This window comes from Mesoplodon mirus (assembly GCF_964341445.2).
Source record: "Mesoplodon mirus genome assembly, chromosome: 5".
NCBI lineage: Eukaryota > Metazoa > Chordata > Mammalia > Artiodactyla > Ziphiidae > Mesoplodon > Mesoplodon mirus.
The window spans coordinates 184,654,050-184,673,381 of record NC_138980.1 but is presented as its reverse complement, the minus strand read 5'-3'; the positions used below and the strand labels follow the sequence as shown (position 1 = coordinate 184,673,381).

Here is a 19,332-nt window from a genome sequence, read left to right as displayed (position 1 = left end):
CCAGTAAGCATCTAACCTACCTCTGTACAGGTGAACTCAGGCTGGCAACTGGTTGCTGTGAGAATAAATAAAAATCAGTAAAATTGTAAAGGAAGAAATTGTCGATGTTGAGGTTATTTGTTCAGAAAATTCAAGTTTGTTATAGTTGATTTCAAGCAATGGTGTCTCAGGGGCTTCTGAGGCCTGGGAAAGGATCTCACTGGTGGGATAGTATCTTTCCTCCCAACCCAGGTTACATGTACAGAGGTGGCTTCATTTCTCCTAGTCAGGAATGGGATTGCTGGGTCAAATGATAAGAATATATTTAAGTTTTAAAGAAACTGCCAAACTACTTTCCAAAGTGGTGTCACTTTAAATTCTCATTTTCCTTTCCATGTATTAAGACATCTACAGGTTCACCAACACTTGGTATTGTTAGCCTTTTTAATTTTAGCCATTCTGATTCATGTGTAGTGGGGTCTTATTTTAGTTTTAATTTTCATTCCCCTAATGCCTAATGATGTTGACCATCTTTTCGTGTGCATATTTGCCACCCATATATCCTTTTTGGGGCAGTTTGTTCAAGTCTTTTGCCCATTTAAAAAACTGGGTCACTTTTCTTATAATTGAGTTTTGAAAATTCTTTATATTCTGGATACAAGTATATGGTTTGGAAGTATTTATTCCAGTCTGTGACTTATATCTTTATTTTTGTAGTGGTGACTTTTGAAGGGCAAATATTTTAAATTTGGATGAAGTCCAATTTTTCATATTTTTCTTTAATAGTGCTTTGGTGTCATATTAAAGAAAACTTTGCCTAACTCAAGATCACAAAGATTTTATTCTGTTTTCTTCCTAAAGTGTTGTAGTTTAGCCCTGAAATTTAGGTCCAAGATTGATTTTGAGTTATTTTTTTGTATGCTGTGAAGTAGGACATTAAGTTCATTTTTTTCTTCCTTGTGGGTATCCAATTGTTCCAGTATCATTTACTGAAAATACATTTCTCCCCATTGAATTGCCTTGGCACATTTGTTTAAAATTCCATTTACCATAAATGTAAAGGTTTTATTTCTGGAGTTTCTATTCTGTTTCATTGATCTCTATGTCTATCCTTATGCTGGCAACCATACAGTAGCTTTGTGGTGAAATTTGAAGTCAGATTGTCTAAACCCTCCAATTTGGTTCTTCTTTTTCTGAATGATTTTGGCCACTCTAAGTCCTCCGAATTTCCACATACAGCTTGCTATTTCCTTAAAGAAAAAATCTTGCTGGGAATTCAATGGGGATCATGTAAGTTTGTAGATCAATTTGGGGGAAATTTTCTATCGTGACAATATTGAGTGTTCCAATCCATAAATATTGTAAATCTTTCCATTTATTTGGATTGTGTCTAATTTCTCTCAGCAATAGTTTGTAGCTTCACATATAAAGATTTTGGGGCTTGTTTCGTTATTTTATTATTTTTTGATTCTACTGTGAATGGAATAGTTTTCTTAATACCATTTTCAGAATTTTTACTGCCAGTATACGGAAATGTAATTCAGTTTTTAACATTGATTTTATATCCTACCACCTTGCTAAGCTATCTTATTATTTCTACTAGCTTTTCTGCAGATTTGTTAGATCATGTTTCCTACAAATAAACACCGTTTCATTTTCAAATCTATATGCCTTTAACTTATATTTCTTGCTTTACTGCACTGGCTGGAACTTTAGTAAAATGTCAAACAGAAGTTTGGAATGGACATTCTTGTCTTGGTCCCAATCTTAAGGGGAAAGCCTTCAGTATGAATTAAGTATGAATTAGTTGTAAGTTTCACCAGTGTTCTTTATCAGATTTAGGGTGTTTTCCCCCCTAGGTTGTGAAATTGTTTTATCATAACTAGAAGTGTTACTAGCAAATGTTTTTTCTGATTGATTGATGTGCTTGTATGTTTACTGTATTTTATTTTATTAATATGTTTACTACATGAATACGTTCTCAGATGTTAAACCAACCTTGCATTTCTGGAATAAAGCTCACTTAGTCACAGTGTATAGTTCTGTATATATGTGACTGCATTTGGTTTGCTAAATTTTGTTAATGATATTTGCCTCTGAATTCATGAGTGATATTGGCTTATGATACTCTTTTTTTTAATGATACTCTTTTTTGATGACATTATCTGGCTTTAGTATTATGTACTAGCCTCACAGAAATGAGTTGGGAAGTATTTCTTCCTCCTCTATTTTCTGGAAGTTTGTGCATAATTGATTTGGGTTTTTTTCCCCTTAAAATAACAGTTAGAATTCACCAATGAGGCCATTAGGGCCTAGGATTTTCTTTGTGGAGAATTTAAAATTACTAGTTCAGTGTCTTTACTTGTTATATGACCATTTGAATGTTCCATTTCTTCTTGAATTGGTTTTGGGAATTTGTACCAACTAAGTAGAATGGTAAATCCCTTTCTTAAGTAATAAAGCAATATTTCAACCTTAGAACACTTACAATTAAGTATAGAAAAGTTTAAGAGACCCAAACCCATAATGTTATATTTTTGCATTAGAAAGTCACCTGTGCATTGGTAATTTGGAATTTCATGTTCTTAAATGCCAAAGATAATGTGTTCTCCAGTGCAGGAGAGAGAAAGGTTTCAAATCTCAGAGTCTTAGAAGATCTGCCTTCTCTTAGGAGTTGAGCTTGGCCTCCTTCTCTCCTGTTGGCCACCAAATGGATATAATAATGTGTCCAGGAGAGTCTTAGTGAGATTTAACATAATGATCAATGACAAGTGTCCATCAGAGTGGTGACCACGTGGTCAGGACTGGCAGCAGGTGTCAAATGGGACTGTCTCAGGCAAACTGGAACATAGGGTCACCCTGGCTTTAACGACAGCAAAGGAAAACCCATGGACGCCTGCTCCTGGCTTGCAGTGAAGGTCACCTTTGGTGGTTGGGTCTGGGGTGGGTGGGCAGGATGACAGTTTCCACGAAGTTGCTTCCGAGCTTCTAGTAGAAGTTGCTAGCGCGAGCGCAAGCAAGGAAAAAGACTGCTGACAACTTCACTGCTGCTAAAGGTGGGTGCTGACCCTCTTGCTATTTCTAAATTATTACAAGGATCCACCTTCTCTGATGCCCTCCAGGCTTCGTGGTGAGATGAAGCTCCTCCACAGAGAAAATAAAGTCACCAGCAACCTTCAGAAATTGGCATAGTAGCAACGCCTGCTCACAAGTAGCCTACCAGAAACCCCTGGAGCATCTGACCTCTGGGAGGGCCTACAATGAGTCAGCCCTGCAGGCTTGATCCTGTGAAGTTATGGAAATGATATGGCACACTCACATCTCACACACACATCACACATGCATCACACTCACACACACACATCACAAACACATCACACACACTTCACACACAGAACACACATGCATCACACACACACTCACACACACACACACAACACAAGCCTCACAGTTAAGAGTACCTCTGCCCCTCACTTTCTCTTCTGTTCCCCACCTACCTTTGTTCCCACGTAAGGGGCATCCCTGGGAACCACATAAATGCTTCAATTCATCAAACAAGCGATTCCAAATACTGCTCTGCCCTCATTCTTGGAGGGCCTGAGACCCACCTTCGGCTCTGACCCCCGTGGTGAGTCTCACGCTGGTGGCCGTGGGCTTACCTTTGATGACGAGGTGTCCTCTGGCTTTACGGTGGTGGAGCACAGACCCAGGTGCATGGAAGTTGGCAGGAAAGCCTTGGGCTTCTTTCTGCTAGGATGGGGCAGGCGGAGGGAACACTGAGGTCAGCGAGGAGCGAGCTGGCTGGGGGCAGGAGCGCACGCGGGGCGGGTAAGGCTGCAAAGCCTCACGCCAGCGTCAATGCTGCCGTTTCCTCCTTAGAGCAGCAGCCCTGGGAGGCCGTGTGAACGCTCGATGTAAAACAGCCTGCAGGGGCTGTGCATGTAAAGGACCATGGCTGCTTGCCAGTGGGATGCCAGGAAGACGGGCTTCGCCCCACTGAGCCCCCCCAGGACAACTGCACTTGCCAGTTTGTGAGCAGCAGCGGTGCAGGGGCTCTTTACAAGTGCACAGTGACGTGCCTCGGGGCCACAACATTGCCACTTTGTGGCACTTTCCCGCAGGGGCTCCAGGAAATGAATACGGGAGGCTTGTCTTTGATGCCCAGGTAGGTCAGTGTCATCACACGGACCTCCACAAACCGAGGAACATGGAAGGGGGAAGTTGGGGAGGTTTGAAGCATGAGGAGGACTCGGCCCCCCGCTACCGACTTAGAGATGGAGCGTGAGGACGGGACTGGCTCTGTCAACATTCCAGACCCACCTTCTGCAGAGGCCACTGCCCCAGGAGCCCTGGCGGCTCTGTGTGAAGTGCCAAGCAGAGACTGATGCGCCCGCAGGCGTGTGACTGCGGGAACCGAGAGTTCACACGTCGTCTTTGCCACTAAGCCTGTGGGGATTTGCTGTGTAGCAATGGGAACTGGCACAGGCCACGCCTCTAAAATCAGACAGGAAGTGTCTGCCTGTGTGTGGTCCTCTCCCCACTTTATTTTCATCCTAGCTGGTCAATTTCTATCAATATAATCTATTCTATTTACTGTTCCACGGCAGGCAAACAGTCCAGAACAGAAGAAACACTCCCAGTAAACTGGTCTGATAACTGCTACTAGAGACACACTTTACGAAGTCCCACAGTGTTTTCCACCAAAACACGCCTGTGAGACACTTCAGTGTCTTGTGATTTAAACATATTCCCAGGTTTCTAGGACCTACTCCAGCAAACTTTCCCCCAAATCAGGCTGTGTCTACTCGTCAACTGTTAGGTTGACTCCCAGGTCACCCCAGGAACATTTCTGCAGCAAAAAAAGGTCATTGGTGTTTTATTGCCCATTGGGTCTGGAGGGCTTGTAAACTTGTATTTCGTTGCATCACACTTCTCCCACAATCAACCCTTTCAATAAAGGGATGCAAAAGTGAAGACTAGATTGAAAATAAAGAATAGTATTCCAAAAATGAGGAATACGGTACATTCCAAAGTTGGCATGATTTATATTCATAAAAATCATTATTTTTTCTGTTAACAATGTTCACAATATATGGAGTTTTTAAAAAAGACTTCTAAAGAGTTCTACAGTATGATTATAATTTTAGAAAAAAACCCATCATGTATACAATGCACACAAAAAGTATTTAAAAGGAAGACCTAAAAGATACTAATCAAAATGCCAGCAGTGGCAGTTGGTGGAGGGGGGCAAGAAGGGATGTTCGTATTTACACTGGGAAGTTGTGCAGTTTCCAAATTTTCTATAATGTATATGCATTGATTAGGCAACCTGAAAAAAACCTAGGTTTTTGTCTTGTTTCGGTTTGGTTTTCGAGCTCAGCTCACCACGCTGATTCCAGGTACGCTTCAATCCTTCTTGCCAGAAAGAAATAAAAGAAAAAATATTCTTAGATTTTATTTAAAGGACCATAGACACTTGAAAGTGAAATTCAAAATGACTTAGGTTGTCACAATACTAGTACCAATCAGGTTTCTAATAAATTTAGAAACAAAAATAGTGGGCTATTTGAAAAGGAATGTTCTTTCACACTAAACTATATGCCCTGATTATTAAACTAAGCAAAAACCTGCAGCAATTCTCAGCTTTTGGGGAATTGACTAACGGTGCACTTCTCCTTTTCTGAGTCTCTCTGCCAGGTGAGCTGTGGCAAGGGAGACGTGAAGTCCCCCAGGACCCCTGGGCCAATCTTCCCTGCCAGGAACGCTGGAGCTTCCCCTGCAGGTTTCCGGGAAGAAGGAGCCCTACTACGGTGTGCCCGGCACTTCCAGCCCCTCGATTCCCCACCTCCCCACCCGCAGACTGGCTTCCTGGTCTGCTCCCCACACAGACGCTGAGCTGTGAAGGTGGGGAGGCAGGCTTTGTGCCTCCCACGTAAAGTGCACACCTAACGTAACTCCAGTTCAAACTCCAGGTTTCTTGGAACTGCACAAAATGATCTTCAAGTTTATATGGAAAAATAAATACAGGAAAGAATTGTCAAAAGTAATGAAAAGCAAAAATCTTAAGAGGGGCATTCACCTACTAGATGTTAAAAGGTAGCTAAATGAAGTCCTATCGTGAAAAGAGCACAGTGTCCTTAGTAGCCTCAGCAGAGGGACAGACTGGTGTCCAGAAGCAGACAAGCCCAGCGTCTGCGGACGCTCGGGGTATCAGGAAAACGGCCTTTCGATTGGATGAGGAAAAGTGGACCATTTAATTAATGAGGTGGCAACCAACAGTTATGCTGTAATAAAATAACCTCAGTAAATACAAAAATAAATAGAAGATGGTTTAAAAGCCAAATGTAAAGAAAGCACGTAAAAATTACAAAAATATTAGGAAAGAATATGGAGGATGTTCCTTGGGCTAAGGAAGACTTTTTTTTTTTTTTTTTTTTTTGCAGTACGCAGGCCTCTCCCGTTGCGGAGCACAGGCTCCGGACGCACAGGCTCAGCGGCCATGGCTCACGGGCCCAGCCGCTCCGTGGCATGTGGGATCCCCCCGGACCGGGGCACGAACCCGTGTCCCCTGCATCGGCAGGCGAACTCTCAACCACTGCGCCACCAGGGAAGCCCGTAAGAAAGACTTTTTAAAGCAAGCCAGTTAAGAGGAGAATATAGCTGCTCTAGGCAGATGACGACTTACCCCTGCACAGACGATCTCAGGTCGTTATCCAGCTCCTGTGGGAGATAAAGGAAAGTCATAAAATGAAAGCACGTTGTTGACACTTTCAGTTGATTTGCAGCAGTGGTACCTAAGAGTCCCCTGGGTCCTGGGAAGGGACCTCACAGGAGGGGAGGGGGGCACCCTCCCCCGCACCCTTACACATGTGTGCGCGTTTCCATTTCTCTTTGGCAAGAGACAGGGAGTGGGGTGACTGGGTCACTGAGACGTATATATTTCACTTTTTAAGAAAATGCCGAACCTCCTTGCAAAGTGATGTAGTTCCGCATCCCCACCGCCATCTACAGCCTCACCGACACTCGGGGCTGGTCTCTTTGATTATGGCCACTCTGATGGGCATGTGTGATGTCTCACTGTGGTTTTCATTTGTGTTTCCTTAACGATGAATTATGTTGACCATCTTTTCATGTGCTTATCTGCCACCCATAGATCCCCTTTGGTGCAGTGTGTTCAAATCTTTTGCCCATTTAAAAAGCTGGGTCGATTTTCTTATAATTGAGTTTTGAAATTTCTACACATTTTCTGGGTACAAGTCTATGATCTGCAAATAATCATTTGTGTCTGTGGCTTTTATTTTCATTTTCTTCATGCTGGCCTTTGAAGAGTGGATGTTAATTTTGCTGAGCAGCTGAAGAAATGGGCGGCCTGAACGGAGTCGGCCCTGCTGACTCAACCTTGGGGAGAGTGAGCTCGGAAATGACACAACACACACGTGCACACTACATGCCAAACTCACGCACAGGCACATACAGCCACACACACACACACCAACACAGAAGCGAAGGACTGTGCCTAAGTGGTCCTAGCTGCAAGGTGACCTTGGGTCTTGCCCCGGCCCTGCATGAACCTGGATGGTGAAGCAGAGAGACGTCCAGTACCTGTGACAACTCGTTTCCTTGTGGGGTCACACCTCTCTGCACTGCCGGGGGATTCGAGCTCTGTTCTTCTTCGTCCTGATTTAGGTAATCATATGTGCTCAGCTTCTTGGCCCCTAGAAAGGAGGACGGAGGCAAGGGGCAGAGTCATCCTCCATGAGCTGCGCAGCGGCCCCGCCCTCTGTGTCCGGGGCGGTGGCGGCTGGTTCCCAGGCCACCCCAAGCCCGGCTGGCCTTGGGCCGCGGCCAGCAGCGGCCCACCAGCCCCGTCCCGGGCAGGGGAGCCATGGCCCTGCGTCCCTCACAGGCCCGTAAAGCCAAGGTGGACGGGGGAGTGCTGAGCCCAGCTCCGTGTTAATCAAGGTGAGATACCAGCTCCCACACGTGGCGGAAGGACCCCAGGTTGTTAGCAGAAACTCTCAAACACGTTTGCCAGTAGAAAAGCACTACTAACGAAAGCATGCTCTGTGCCCGTTTCACTCGTGTGCCTTCGCGGAGGGGCCAACCTTTCCGTGGAAACTAACAAACGTGAGAACAGAGGCTTGACCATCATTTCTGAAAAGCGAAAAGGGCCACCCACAGAAGCCTATTTGCCGCTTGAGGAGCAGACGGAGGGCCGCCTGCCCTCACAAGTCCTCACAAGGCCTCACAAGACCCGCTCGGCTGCTACCCCGCGGGGGCCCGAGGCTCAGAACCCCTTCCCCGTCCGCTTCCCTGAGGGTTCCTCCAAGGGCTTTTGCTTCGTTTGCCTTATCTTTCTTGATTAACTGCACACATTCCCTCAGAACCTGTGTCACACTTTGAGGATGTAAACTTGACCCTGTTTGTATTCTCGTGAAAATATTCATTCTTCCGTGTGGGTTTGCACAAACACCACCAAATCCAGACTGAGACACCCCTGCGTGCCTCCGGAGCTCACCCTCTTCTGAGCGCACTTCGCGTGTGGTGTGGCGATCGGACTGCAGTGATCAAGCAGAGGAGGGGACACGGACGCAGAGCCTCACACACCGCGTGGCCTGGGAGCTGTGGCCGGAGCCCGGCCTCACTGAGGAAGGGCCACCTGTGTCCACTCGCCTTGCAGGGCCCACCCGGCAGCTCGGGCCGCTGGAGGACCCTCTTCTTCCTCAGCATCTTCCGTGGCGCTTTCTCTCCCACTTGCGGTGCCCGGCTCTCCCTTGGGCCTCCGGCCCGAGGGTTTCACTCCGATTGCACGCTGAGCACTCGCCACTGCGCTGAGCCTGGACTGAATTCCGACTCGCCACTGCGCTGAGTCTGACCCCGCAGAGACTGAGGGGTCGCGAGGATGTTAAGTAGATACGTTCCAGGGTACTCTTACTGTAACTACCAATAGCTAAATCCCAACGTTTTCCTGGAAATCCATTCTTGGAGGTTCAAAGACCCTAAAATAAACCCACTCGGTCCTGAGTCCCGCACGTCTCCCCCTGTACAGGCCTCCTGTGTGTCCTCATGCTCGGTGACGGTGGCACCACTAGCCCCTGGACACTCCTGTCCTTACATGTCCAGCCGGCCACCGAGTCCTGTGGGCTTGACTTCTCCAGGCCCCTCCTCACTCCTGCGGACTCACCGCGTCCCATCAGCTGCAGAAGTGCAGAGAGCAGCGCTTGGGCATGCTCCGCCTGGACAGACGCAGCGGCCCCCGACACGCACCCCGGCCCCGAGCCCAGGGCCCTGCTGGCCCCGCCGTGCACGCAGGAGCTGGGGGAGCCGTCCGGGGCTTCCAGGGCGGGTTCTGCCCTCGTCTCTGGCTCAGCAGGGCATGGCGGGCGCCGGAGCACCCGGCACGGCCACCACAGGCGCCTTGCCTTCCCTTTGGGGCCGCAGAGGTTGGTGACGGTCGTGACTTCCAAACAAAGGCTTCACAGGGTGCGGGACAGGCCTCCTCCCCTCATTTTAAAGGCAGATGGAGCCTGCCCCGGGCAGCTGCCGTGCGGACACGAGAAAACCACCGGTTCTCCGTCAAGCGAGTTTGGTTAGTGGAGACGCCATCGCTGAGTTCAGTGCTCTTCGTTGTTAGGGTTTCTGGTTGTTGCTCTTCTAAACCTCCCTGCTCTTTTCCACAGTGTCCTGTTCCTGCCTCATGGATTCTGTTCCTTTTTCCGTCTCTGAACACCGTCCTGACCACTTCCTGAACCTCCTTTATGTTTCCCGCAGGACTTGGAACAGAACTCAGCCCTCCTGCCCCTCGCGGGGTGTTTCTTCTCTTCCTGTGACTTGTCCTTTGTGCTCTGAGCTTGTTTCTGGCGGAGGCTGCCTGCCCGGGGACCCATGTGAACACAGGGGCGAAGGCTGGCCAACACGGGGCAGCCCAGGGGGCACGTACTCAAGTAGAGGTGGAACACGAGCAGCTGACCGACCAGCAGGAGGCTGGCGAGCTCAAGCAGCAGCATCAGCACCACGATGCCCAGGAAGACCGGGGCGCCCGTCCTCACAGGGAAAAGCGGAAGGAGCAGTAGCCACGTGTTCTGGTCGGAGACACCTGTGCCGGGGGGAGAGAGACGCGCATCCAGCTCCTGCTGACAAGGTCGCACCTCTCGTCAGGTGAGTACCTGGAGGCAGAGCTTGGCAGTGGGGGAGGGAACACCAGCCCGAGGGAGTGACTCCCTGCCCAGGTGAGCCCCTCCCTGCCCAGGTGAGCCCTTCCTCCTCGCCCAGGTGTGCTCTGCCTGGCCTAAGTACCCTTGCAGCCCCTCCTGACTGCGGTGGGTATATCACGATCCACTTTCTGGATCTGGAAGGTAAGGCTGGGAGAGGGTAACTAGGTGCCCAGGTCACAGAGCCTGACCCCGGCGTCCACTGCGCTGCCCCGCTGGGCCCTCCCCACTCTAACTAGAGCTGGAAGGTCAGAGCCCCCACCTGGGGCATTTCCAGGATACAGTCCTCTGTGACCCAAGGGGACCTGACACCACAGCCATGCGGCTTCCAACAATTAAGTGAAGAAAAACAGAGAAGGGTCATGTGCTGGCCAGTGAAGACCGAATTCCAGCTCAAGCGTCTTCACCCCACAACTCAGCCTGGACAGGTGCTCGACCCCGGGCTGCCCTACGTGGCCCCCCAGAAGGAAGGTGGCGGGAGGGGAGGCCCGGGCCCGGGCCCGGGCCCGGGGCAGTGCATACTCCCGTAGTGTGGGTCGGTGCGCAGCCTGGCGGGGTTGATGAAGTACTGGGTGAAGATGTACAGCAGCATGGCGACCACACACAGCAGTCCGGCCGACGCTGAGGCCACTGAGGCGAAGAAGTACCTGTGGGACGAGAGCCTGCTCGGGCGGCTGCACAGCCCGGGCCCTGGGAGCCAGCGGCACGCGCGCCGGGGCCCAGGGCAGTGTGCGCGACCCGGGGTCGCCCCTGCTGAGGGTGTGCCCCGGCCGCCGTCCCGCAGCCCGTCCCCCTCTGGCTCCCGACCTTTGGGCTTCTCTCTCCTGCTCTCGGGGTGACCGCACAGACCCACGGCCCCGGGGCCTCCCCTGCGGTTTCTGTTGCTCCACAACACGCACCTGAGATCTCACTCGGTCCTACAGGAGGGCCCTAACCCTAACACTAAGCACCCCAGCTCACAAGAGGGAGACGGAGGCTCAGACACGGGGCACGACTGGTCCAAGCCGGCCCCTCCCGGGTCCCCTTCTCCTGCTGGTTCAGACCCGGCTCCCTCCCAGCCACCACCAAGGGCACGGCCGGCCGGGGTGCTGATGCCAGCGCCAAGGAGCGGGGCCACACTGCCTTCGAAAAGCACACCCGTCAGGGCTGCGTGCTTCGGTTTTAGACCCAAATCACTGCTGCACTCTGCGCACAAAAGACCCCGAGAATGGTCTCCCCGTCCGAACAAATAAACCCTGGGTGGCAATTCCTGGAATACGGTTCCACTAAAACGCCTTCCTTTAGTCTTTCTGCTGTAATACCTTTAACATTTTCAGTGTTAAACAGTGTCTGTGGTTCACCTGAAGTCGCCGTGAGGTCCTGCCCTGAGGTCCTCCCCCAATGCCCCAGATAACCCCGCACAGGCCAACCCTGTTGCGTGCCAGGCCCCCCCACCCCGCCGTCCTGCCGACCCTGCCCAGTGGACATGGGGAGGCGCCCGCCAGGAGAGCCCTCTCAGCCAGCTCTGTGCTTGGAGCCGCCGTCGGGACCTCCTGGCCCCCTCGGTGCTCTTCACGGCAGGGCCACACCCCTCACCCGTCCCCACGGCAGGTGGACCTTGAGGTGCTCGGCCAGTTAGGAGGCCCCTTAAGGAGGCTCGTCCCGGAGGAGGGGGAGCAAGCCGCGTGAGGGGTGAGTGCCACCCCAGGCCCCACGTCCCAGGCGGGGAGACCCCTCACCAGTAATTCCTGCTCCCCACGCAGTTGTTAAGCCATTTGCAGTGATGGTCGAAGCCTGAGACACACTTGTTGCAGGTGATACAATGTTTGGACTTCACATTCCTGGAAGGAAGGTCGGGAGGGGCCGCCCGTCAGAGCCCCTGTCTGCCTGCAGGGCCAACCTCACGCTGGGCGCCGTCACAAGGTACCAGGGCCTGAGGCCCGGAGGCCGAGTCAGATCCCTCCCGGCCCCTACTGACACCCTTGGGGCCCTGAGCAGCCCCGGGCTGGGATCCGGTCGGCGGCAGAGGCTTGTGTGAGACCCAAGGCCACAGCGCTCCTGCCCCGGCCTGGCGGGGGGCTGTGTGTCGGGGCCCCTGCTTCTCTGCAAAAGGGGCGGCGCCCGTCGGCTGCTGGGGACCAGGTGCTCCCGAGCCCAGCCCACCCCCGCGGGACGGCGCGGGGGTCCCCTCGCACGGCTGGGTACTCACACAGTGACCCTGCACAGGTGACAGTACTGCCTCTCGATGACATGTGCGTGTTTGGACCGGTCGAAGGTCGGCACAGACCGTGAGTAGTTCTTGAGGCGGACACTGGCTTCGGCCGGGTCGATGGAAACCACCACCAGGTGGGCCAAGATGTAGAAGAGCCAAATCCCGCCGGTCACCTGGGGGTTGTCAAGGACAGCTCGGCCTGGGCGGCACGCGCGAGGGGCCCACTCCGGGTGGCCGGGTGGCCAGGCCCCAGGCAGCCACGGGAGCCTGTGCCTGGCCGGGAATGGGAGCGGCCCCTCTGGCTCCTGCGCGCCCAGCAGAACCCGCCCGAGTCCTTTGCCCCTGAGGGACAGAGCAGGGCCCGCCGGAGGCCGTGGCCCTGCGACCCAAGCGGAGCTTCGCTGGGACAGCGGGAGAGGCCCGTGTGTGTCCGCGGGCACCGAGCCTGGCGCCGAAGCCAGGCTGTGGAGGTCCTTGGGGCAGGGAGGCCACACTGAGCGCACATGCCATCAGGAGAAGGAGGGAGGGAGGGAGGGAGGGTTCCAGTACCCCCAGTGAGCCTCTGTGGTGAGTGGGCCGGGGCTGTCTGTCTGTCTGTCTCTGTCTCTCGCTGTCTCCCCCAAGCCCAGGACCCCCCAGGCCCACTCCAGCTCCCACGCCCTCCAGGGCTCCCAGGGTAAAATCAATTCCTCAGATCCCACCCTCTCCACCTCCTCTTCAGGAACTGACACACGGTCCCCATGGAAACCAAACAGAAGGGGAGGAAGTGTCGGCCTGGCCTCCCCATCAGCCCTGCCCTGCTTCCCAGGATGGGTCTGAGCTGGGAGGGTTCGGGTTCACAGGTCCAGCTCCTGCGAGGGCGGCCTGGGCGTGGTGCGGAGACGCCTCTCTCCGCCCGCCCACAGGGTCTCGTGGCAAAGCCGCATGTGCACAGGGTCTACGGTGCCTGTACAGAGGCCCACCGGCAGTGCAGACTCTGAGCAAAGAGGCCCCTCTTCTGGGGTCCTTCTCAGGCTGCACCGCGTTGGGGGTCCAGGGCCTGCTGGCCCTGCCTGTAATGCTCAGCCGCAGTGGAGCCGCCCTGGGGCTCTGGGGCTTGTGCTCACAGGCGCGGTCCTGCCTGGACCAAGCATCCCTGCTGCACGGTGAGCCTCAGTGGGGAGCTGGTCTGGCCAAAGCTGCTTGGCCTCCCTTGTCCTCCAGCCTCCAGTGCAGACCCAGGGCCCTGGGTGCCAGGCGTGGGGCACCAGAGGCCCGGCCCAGCCAGGGGGCACAGAGACCACGGTGAGGGCGAGAGAGCCGAGGACCAGCCAGGCCAGGGGACCGACACAGGGAACGGGACTGACCAGATCCCGCAGTGACACCCTTCCTGTGGCCTGGACCTCCCTGCCCCTGCTGTCCAGCAGACGGAGCCACGCTCCTGGGCAGGGTGTGGGGCAGTGGGCAGGTGGTCAGCGGCCAGCCTGCACTGTCCCATCTGGAGATGCCAGCAAGGTCCGGGCACGCTGGTGCCCCTACGCCCGCGTCCCGAGGCCTGAGGCACAGCTGACACAGCACTGTTTGTGTGGTTGCTGTGGCAACGGGAGCGTGTCCTGAGCGCAGGACACAGGCGGGGGCACAGCCCGGGACAGGAGATGTGGCAGGAAGTCGCGCTGCGGCCCAGGTGCGGCCCTGCTCTGCGGAGCTAGAGTAGGCCGGTCCCCATCAGACGGCGGGGGGCGGGGCCGGGAGGGTGGACAGGAGGGCAGCTGGGAGGCTGGAGCCCAGTGTGGCCCAAGGGCTCTGTCCACACGTCCACACTCGGCTCCACACGAGACCGCCGCCAGGGAGGGCGGGGGGACAGCAGCCCACGCTCAGACCCTCAGCCTCACGGGGGAGGTGCCCGGGGGCCCAACCCAAGCCTGACAGGCAGCCCTGCAGAGCCCCTAAACCTGCAGGTGCCCGGGGGTTCCCGAGACCCCGATGCGGTGGGCCAAGCTGCCACGGCCCCTCAGACGTCACACGTCTGCCACAGGTACGCGCGTGGGCCCACCTGCCTGCCCGCGTCTGCGTTTGCCAGAGACGACCCGGCCACTCCCGCTGTCGGTCACACACTCAGTGGCCGTCACCGAGCCCCCAGAATAGAAGGTGCCACAGGCGGGGTGTCGCGCCCTCAAGCTGCCAGCTTTCACTTTCGATGTAATTTTATCTCAGGAGCGTCTTAGGTTCAAGTAAATAATAAGAAGAACCCGGTCTGCCTTCTCACTTCCCCTGCAAAGCAGGGCCCCGAGCTGTTCTGAGGACGCGGCGGTCCCCTAGCAACTATCTTTGTTCAGTAAACAAACAGCACCGGGCGCCAGCCCAGGATGCCCGCCCTGTCACACGGCCGCCTCGCCGGTCCTGCAGCGGGAGGGCGCGGCCCCCGCGGAGCTGCCCTACCGCTGCCTGGGTCCCAGAGGAGCCCCACCCCGCCCAGTGCTTTCCGCAGGCCAAGGGCGGCCAGGCTTCCGCACGGTGACCCCCACGCTGCACGTGCAGCCTTGCTGACGCTTCCCTGTCTCCACCGGGCCCACGGAATGCCACCCGGCTTCCTGAAATCCCGCGGCCCTGACCCGGGACACTGCTCTCCCTGCTCCTGGGTCGCTGCAGGCGCCGAGTGACGCTGGCGCGCCCTAGTGGCCAGAGCATGGCGCCCAAGTGCAGCTGCCTGGGCCTGAGGAACATCGCTGGGGCAGTGGCGGGTCTGGGGGGCAGGAAACTGGACCAGAAAACATGTCCTGAAGGCCGTCTGAGCTCTGAACAGCCAGGGACGCCATCCTGCATCCACCGCTTGGGACAGGCAGGAGGGGGCCACACAGACTGGGTGCTGAGCCACCCAGAGGCAAGAGGCCCACCAGGGGGCCAGGACTCTGGGAAGAAATGGCCGTCCACGTGGGACGGGGTGCACTTGACCCCGGGGCTCCTTGCTGTGCACAAAGCAGGTAAGCACTCACAGTGGCTACTGGACAAAGCACACAGGACACTCAAAAAGGCTCCAAGGGCCAAAACTCAGCTAAGTTTTGGGCCGAAAGAGAATGAAGATACAGCATCATAGCCAGCACATAAGCAAAGACCCACAGGTGAGGCTGAACTGTGTCCCCAAAAGATGTTGAAGTCCTAACCCCAGGAACTGTGAATGATTTTACTTGAAAATGGGGTCTTTGCAGATGATCAAGTTGAGATGAGGTCCTCATGGTGGGTCCTGATCTCATAGGACTGGGGTCCTTATAAGAGGAGAAGATCAGGACTCAGACACGCACAGCGGGACAACCCTGTGAGGACGCAGAGGTGGTGGCATCTAAAGCCAAGGGATGCCTGAGGCCACCGGAGCTGGGACAGGTCCTGGGAACTTCAGAGGGAGCACGGCCCTGCCAAACCAGTTGGACCTCTGGCCTCCATCTTTGTGCCTCCGTGCCTCTGTGCGTGTGGCAGAGTGGGTGCCCATATGTGTGGCTGGTTTGTGACTTGTGCATTGTATGTATATTTGTGTGTTTGTAGGTCTGTGTGTGCTTGCACCTAGGGGGGAAATTATAGCTTCAGATACGACAAAAAGAAAAAAGGTCTAAAATCAATGGCCTAAGTTTCCACCTTAAGAAGGTAGAAAAAACAGAACTTCCCTGGTGGTCCAGTGGGTAAGACTCTGCGTTTGATCCCTGGTCGGAGAGCTAGATCCCGCATGCCGCAACTAAGAGTTCACTTGTTGCAACTAAAAGCTCCCACGTGCCACAGTGAAGATCCCACGTGCCACAGCAAAGACCTGGCACAGCCAAAATAAATAAATAAATGGATAAAGATAAATCTTAAAAGAAAAAAAGAAGGTAGAAAAAGAGGAAATTAAAGCCACAATACATTGAAAATAAATAGTAAAAATAAAAGCAGAAATTCAAAAAAATAAAACAGGGAAAATCAGTAAGTCCAAAAGCTGACTCTCTGAATAATTGATAAAAGCAATAAACCCTAGGAAGACTGATCAGCAGTGGCATCACGGCAGATCTTACAGATAACAGGAAATAGTGCAAATAATTTTATTCCAAGAAATTTGACAATTTAGACAAAATACTAAAATGTCTTGAAAAACATGACTTGCCAAAACAGACAGAAGATGAAACAGAAAAGCTGAAGAGCTCTTTTCCTATTCAGGAAACTGATCACTGCAAACCTTACCACAAAGAAATCTATCTCTATGACCTCGAGGGGAAAAAATGGGCCTCATCTGAGTGAGAGGCACTCCAGGCAGATGCCCTGCTTTTTCTGACTGATTGGGGCTCAGGGGGCCCCACATCTGCAAAACAACAAGTGTCAATCTTGGTAACGTCCCATGGGATTTTTTAGATGAGATAAGAAGAATGGTGGTGTGGAGACAAAAGTCTCTGTCAGATGCAAACTGGGGCATTCCAGTGAAATTTCATGATGTCTGGGGTTTTTAAAGATACTCAGTGTATGTGTGTGAGATATGAAACAACACTGGCAAAATCTTAACTGGTGAAGCTGAGTACCTGGTAGCTGGGGTCCATCACACTGCTCTCTCCACTTCTTCAAAGCTGAAAGGCGCCACGATAAGGGGCTGGGAGGCCCCGGGAGACAGAGGGCCCTTCTTGGTCCTGACACCTCCCTCGCGCCCGATCCCCACCACTGACACACACCTGGCCAGGGGCACGGGGCAGCCTAGGAGACGAGGCAGGCAGTGTAGCCACAGGCGCAAACACCCCACTCTTAGAAGCTGGTTCCAATGCCCACATCGCAGCAGCCCAGCCTGTCCACTGGCTGTAACGTGTGGCGACCCTCAGTGTGAGGGCCGGGGTTCCTGGTGGAGTCCCGCGCCACCCCGACGCCCACCCCAGCATTCAGAGCAGACGTCTCTCGCCCAGAACACAGCCACCACACATTATCACAGACGTCAGCGCCTCGGCTCCACATAGGTGACCCTCGCGGGGGCACGCGAGCTCTTCAAGTCCTTATTAAAACCCACCAATCCTCTTGGACAGCACAGAGCAACCGCTCAGCCATGGTTGGGAAAGTGCGTGGCCCGTCTGCGGCTCCCCCGCTCCTGGGGTCTCTGTCCACCCGGGACCCTCCCACCCCTGCTGCCAGCTGGGCACCCTCTCCCGGCCCCAGCGCTGGTGGGCACTTGTAGCCCAGACCCTGAGGCGGCGGCGGCCTGGAGGACAGCTGTGGGGTTTCCAGCACTGTGACAGTGGGAGCCGGGGCGGAGGGCAGGTCTGACCACCTCTGCGGGTGGCCTGGAGCCAGGCCTACTGGAGGCCCCTCCGGGACCCCCTCGCCCCCTTAGATGACAGCAATGCCCCCAGTAAAAGGATACACTGTAGGCAATGTATCTCCACTCGGGTGGCAGGAAGGGAATGAAGATGCCAAAGGTGGTGAAGGTCAGGATCAGGAACACGATCCAGATCACGACCTGAAAGCAGTGGATGGGCTGCGACCAGCCATTCACCCTGGACCGCCTGGGTGGCACAGTCTCCGTGCTCTTCCTGGACATGGTTCCTCGGAGGGTGAGCCTCGAGATCCTGGCACAGAACGCCATCTGCAAGGCAGGACGGGGCATGGCAGGCCATGTTCTCCTGCCCTCGTGGCCCGGGGACTCGGGGTGGGACCCACGGCCCAGCATTGCCCGGGGCCCCGGTGACATCACAGCTGCGGAAAACAGCTCTTGGGGGGGGGTGTGTGGCCCCCTGGATGAGGAACAAAGGGCACCCCCTGCCCCCCACCATGACCGCTGGGCGGGCAGCTCCCAGCCCCTCATGGCCTGGGGGCCACTTGCAGCAATGAGTCTGGGGGCTGGTTTATAGATGCACACGCCTCATCAGAAGACTCATGGGATATGGTGGACCCAGTGAGGAAAAGGTCCTCATCCCCGGGGAAACCGAGGGCGGGGCAGGAAAAGCCAACTTTAGCTGGTGTGATCATGTGACACTTTCATCCACCAGAAATCCTACAAGTTTCCCCTGTGGCAGGAGAGGCCACATTTCCAGAGTCCTGTGTTTTTCCTTCCACAGGAACAGGCCCTCCAGGGGTGGGAGGGAACCAGCCAGTCAGGTGGGCAGGGCCACTGGGAAAGGGAGGGACATGGCCAGGGAGGCTGTCGGGTGTTTGGGGGTGCTGGAGGGGGCAAGGATGTTAACGGCTGTTACAGGTGGAATGTTGAGGTTAGAAGGCCCCGTGCACGGCCTTCATTGTCTCTTCAGGAAGAAATGCACAGAAAATACAGCTGATATTAATGTGTTACTCTGGGAAGAGACAGAAATGTTGAAAAATATCCTAAGACTCTTTTTTTCTGTGAGCTGTGACTTCCCCTTGGGGATTGTCCTAAGAGCAGGTTTCAGCTGCTGGCCACAGCTTTTGGTCATCTGCTCTGGCCCTCTGGATGTGACGCCATGTGGACATCGGGACACAGCAGCCCTGAGTTTGCGTGGGTTTCATGAGCATCTAATAGCACATCTGTACAACACAACCAAGGCACCAGGGGTTCAGAACCCAGAAAGGCAGGCTTGGTATTGAAACATGATTCCCAGATGAAAGCATTCAGATGGAAGGGCCAACTAACAGAAAAGATGTTGCCAAAAATCAAACTCCAGTCACGTGCAAGGTCACATCAAGGGATTACTGCAGATCTTGAAACAGAGACGTGTGGAAGGGATAATTGTGAGAGCAAATTTAAGTGACACAGACACAATGTGTGTCTGTCAGGGTTTCCAGAAGAGGAAAAGGAAGAGGGCGTGAGAGAAACAAGAGAAGTGAAGCAATGTCCGCACTGCAAGGAGATTGAAGACTAAATTATCCTCCAAGAACCAGACAGTGGAAAGAAGACATCTACGGTGGTGAAAATGCGAGCTTCCAGGACACAGAGTCCTACAGGTGTCCCGGAAGAAGGAACAATGACATCACCTATGACATGATGTAACTGGCATTTATCAA

At 53.8% G+C, this 19,332-nt stretch overlaps 1 protein-coding gene across 5 annotated transcripts in view; it reads right to left on the bottom strand.

Annotated features, from left to right (window-relative positions):
• The window catches only part of LOC309803717 (putative palmitoyltransferase ZDHHC11B), a 23,378-nt gene extending 4,046 nt beyond the window's left edge, over positions 1-19,332 (bottom strand). Inside the window, exons 1-8 of one of the 5 annotated variants that reach the window (XM_082620337.1) lie at positions 17,720-19,329; positions 12,379-12,554; positions 11,909-12,010; positions 10,713-10,837; positions 9,920-10,075; positions 7,582-7,694; positions 3,639-6,699; positions 21-55 (exon numbers count right to left, since the gene is read on the bottom strand). In XM_082620337.1, the coding sequence (XP_082476463.1) occupies positions 6,661-6,699; positions 7,582-7,694; positions 9,920-10,075; positions 10,713-10,837; positions 11,909-12,010; positions 12,379-12,554; positions 17,720-18,160 (1,152 nt within the window). In that variant the 5' untranslated portion in view covers positions 18,161-19,329 and the 3' untranslated portion in view covers positions 21-55; positions 3,639-6,660. Of the gene's footprint in view, positions 1-20; positions 56-2,738; positions 10,076-10,712; positions 10,838-11,908; positions 12,011-12,378; positions 12,555-17,719 lie in introns of those variants that run through there. The other 4 variants (XM_082620333.1, XM_082620335.1, XM_082620334.1 and 1 more) reach the window with 4 other exon arrangements.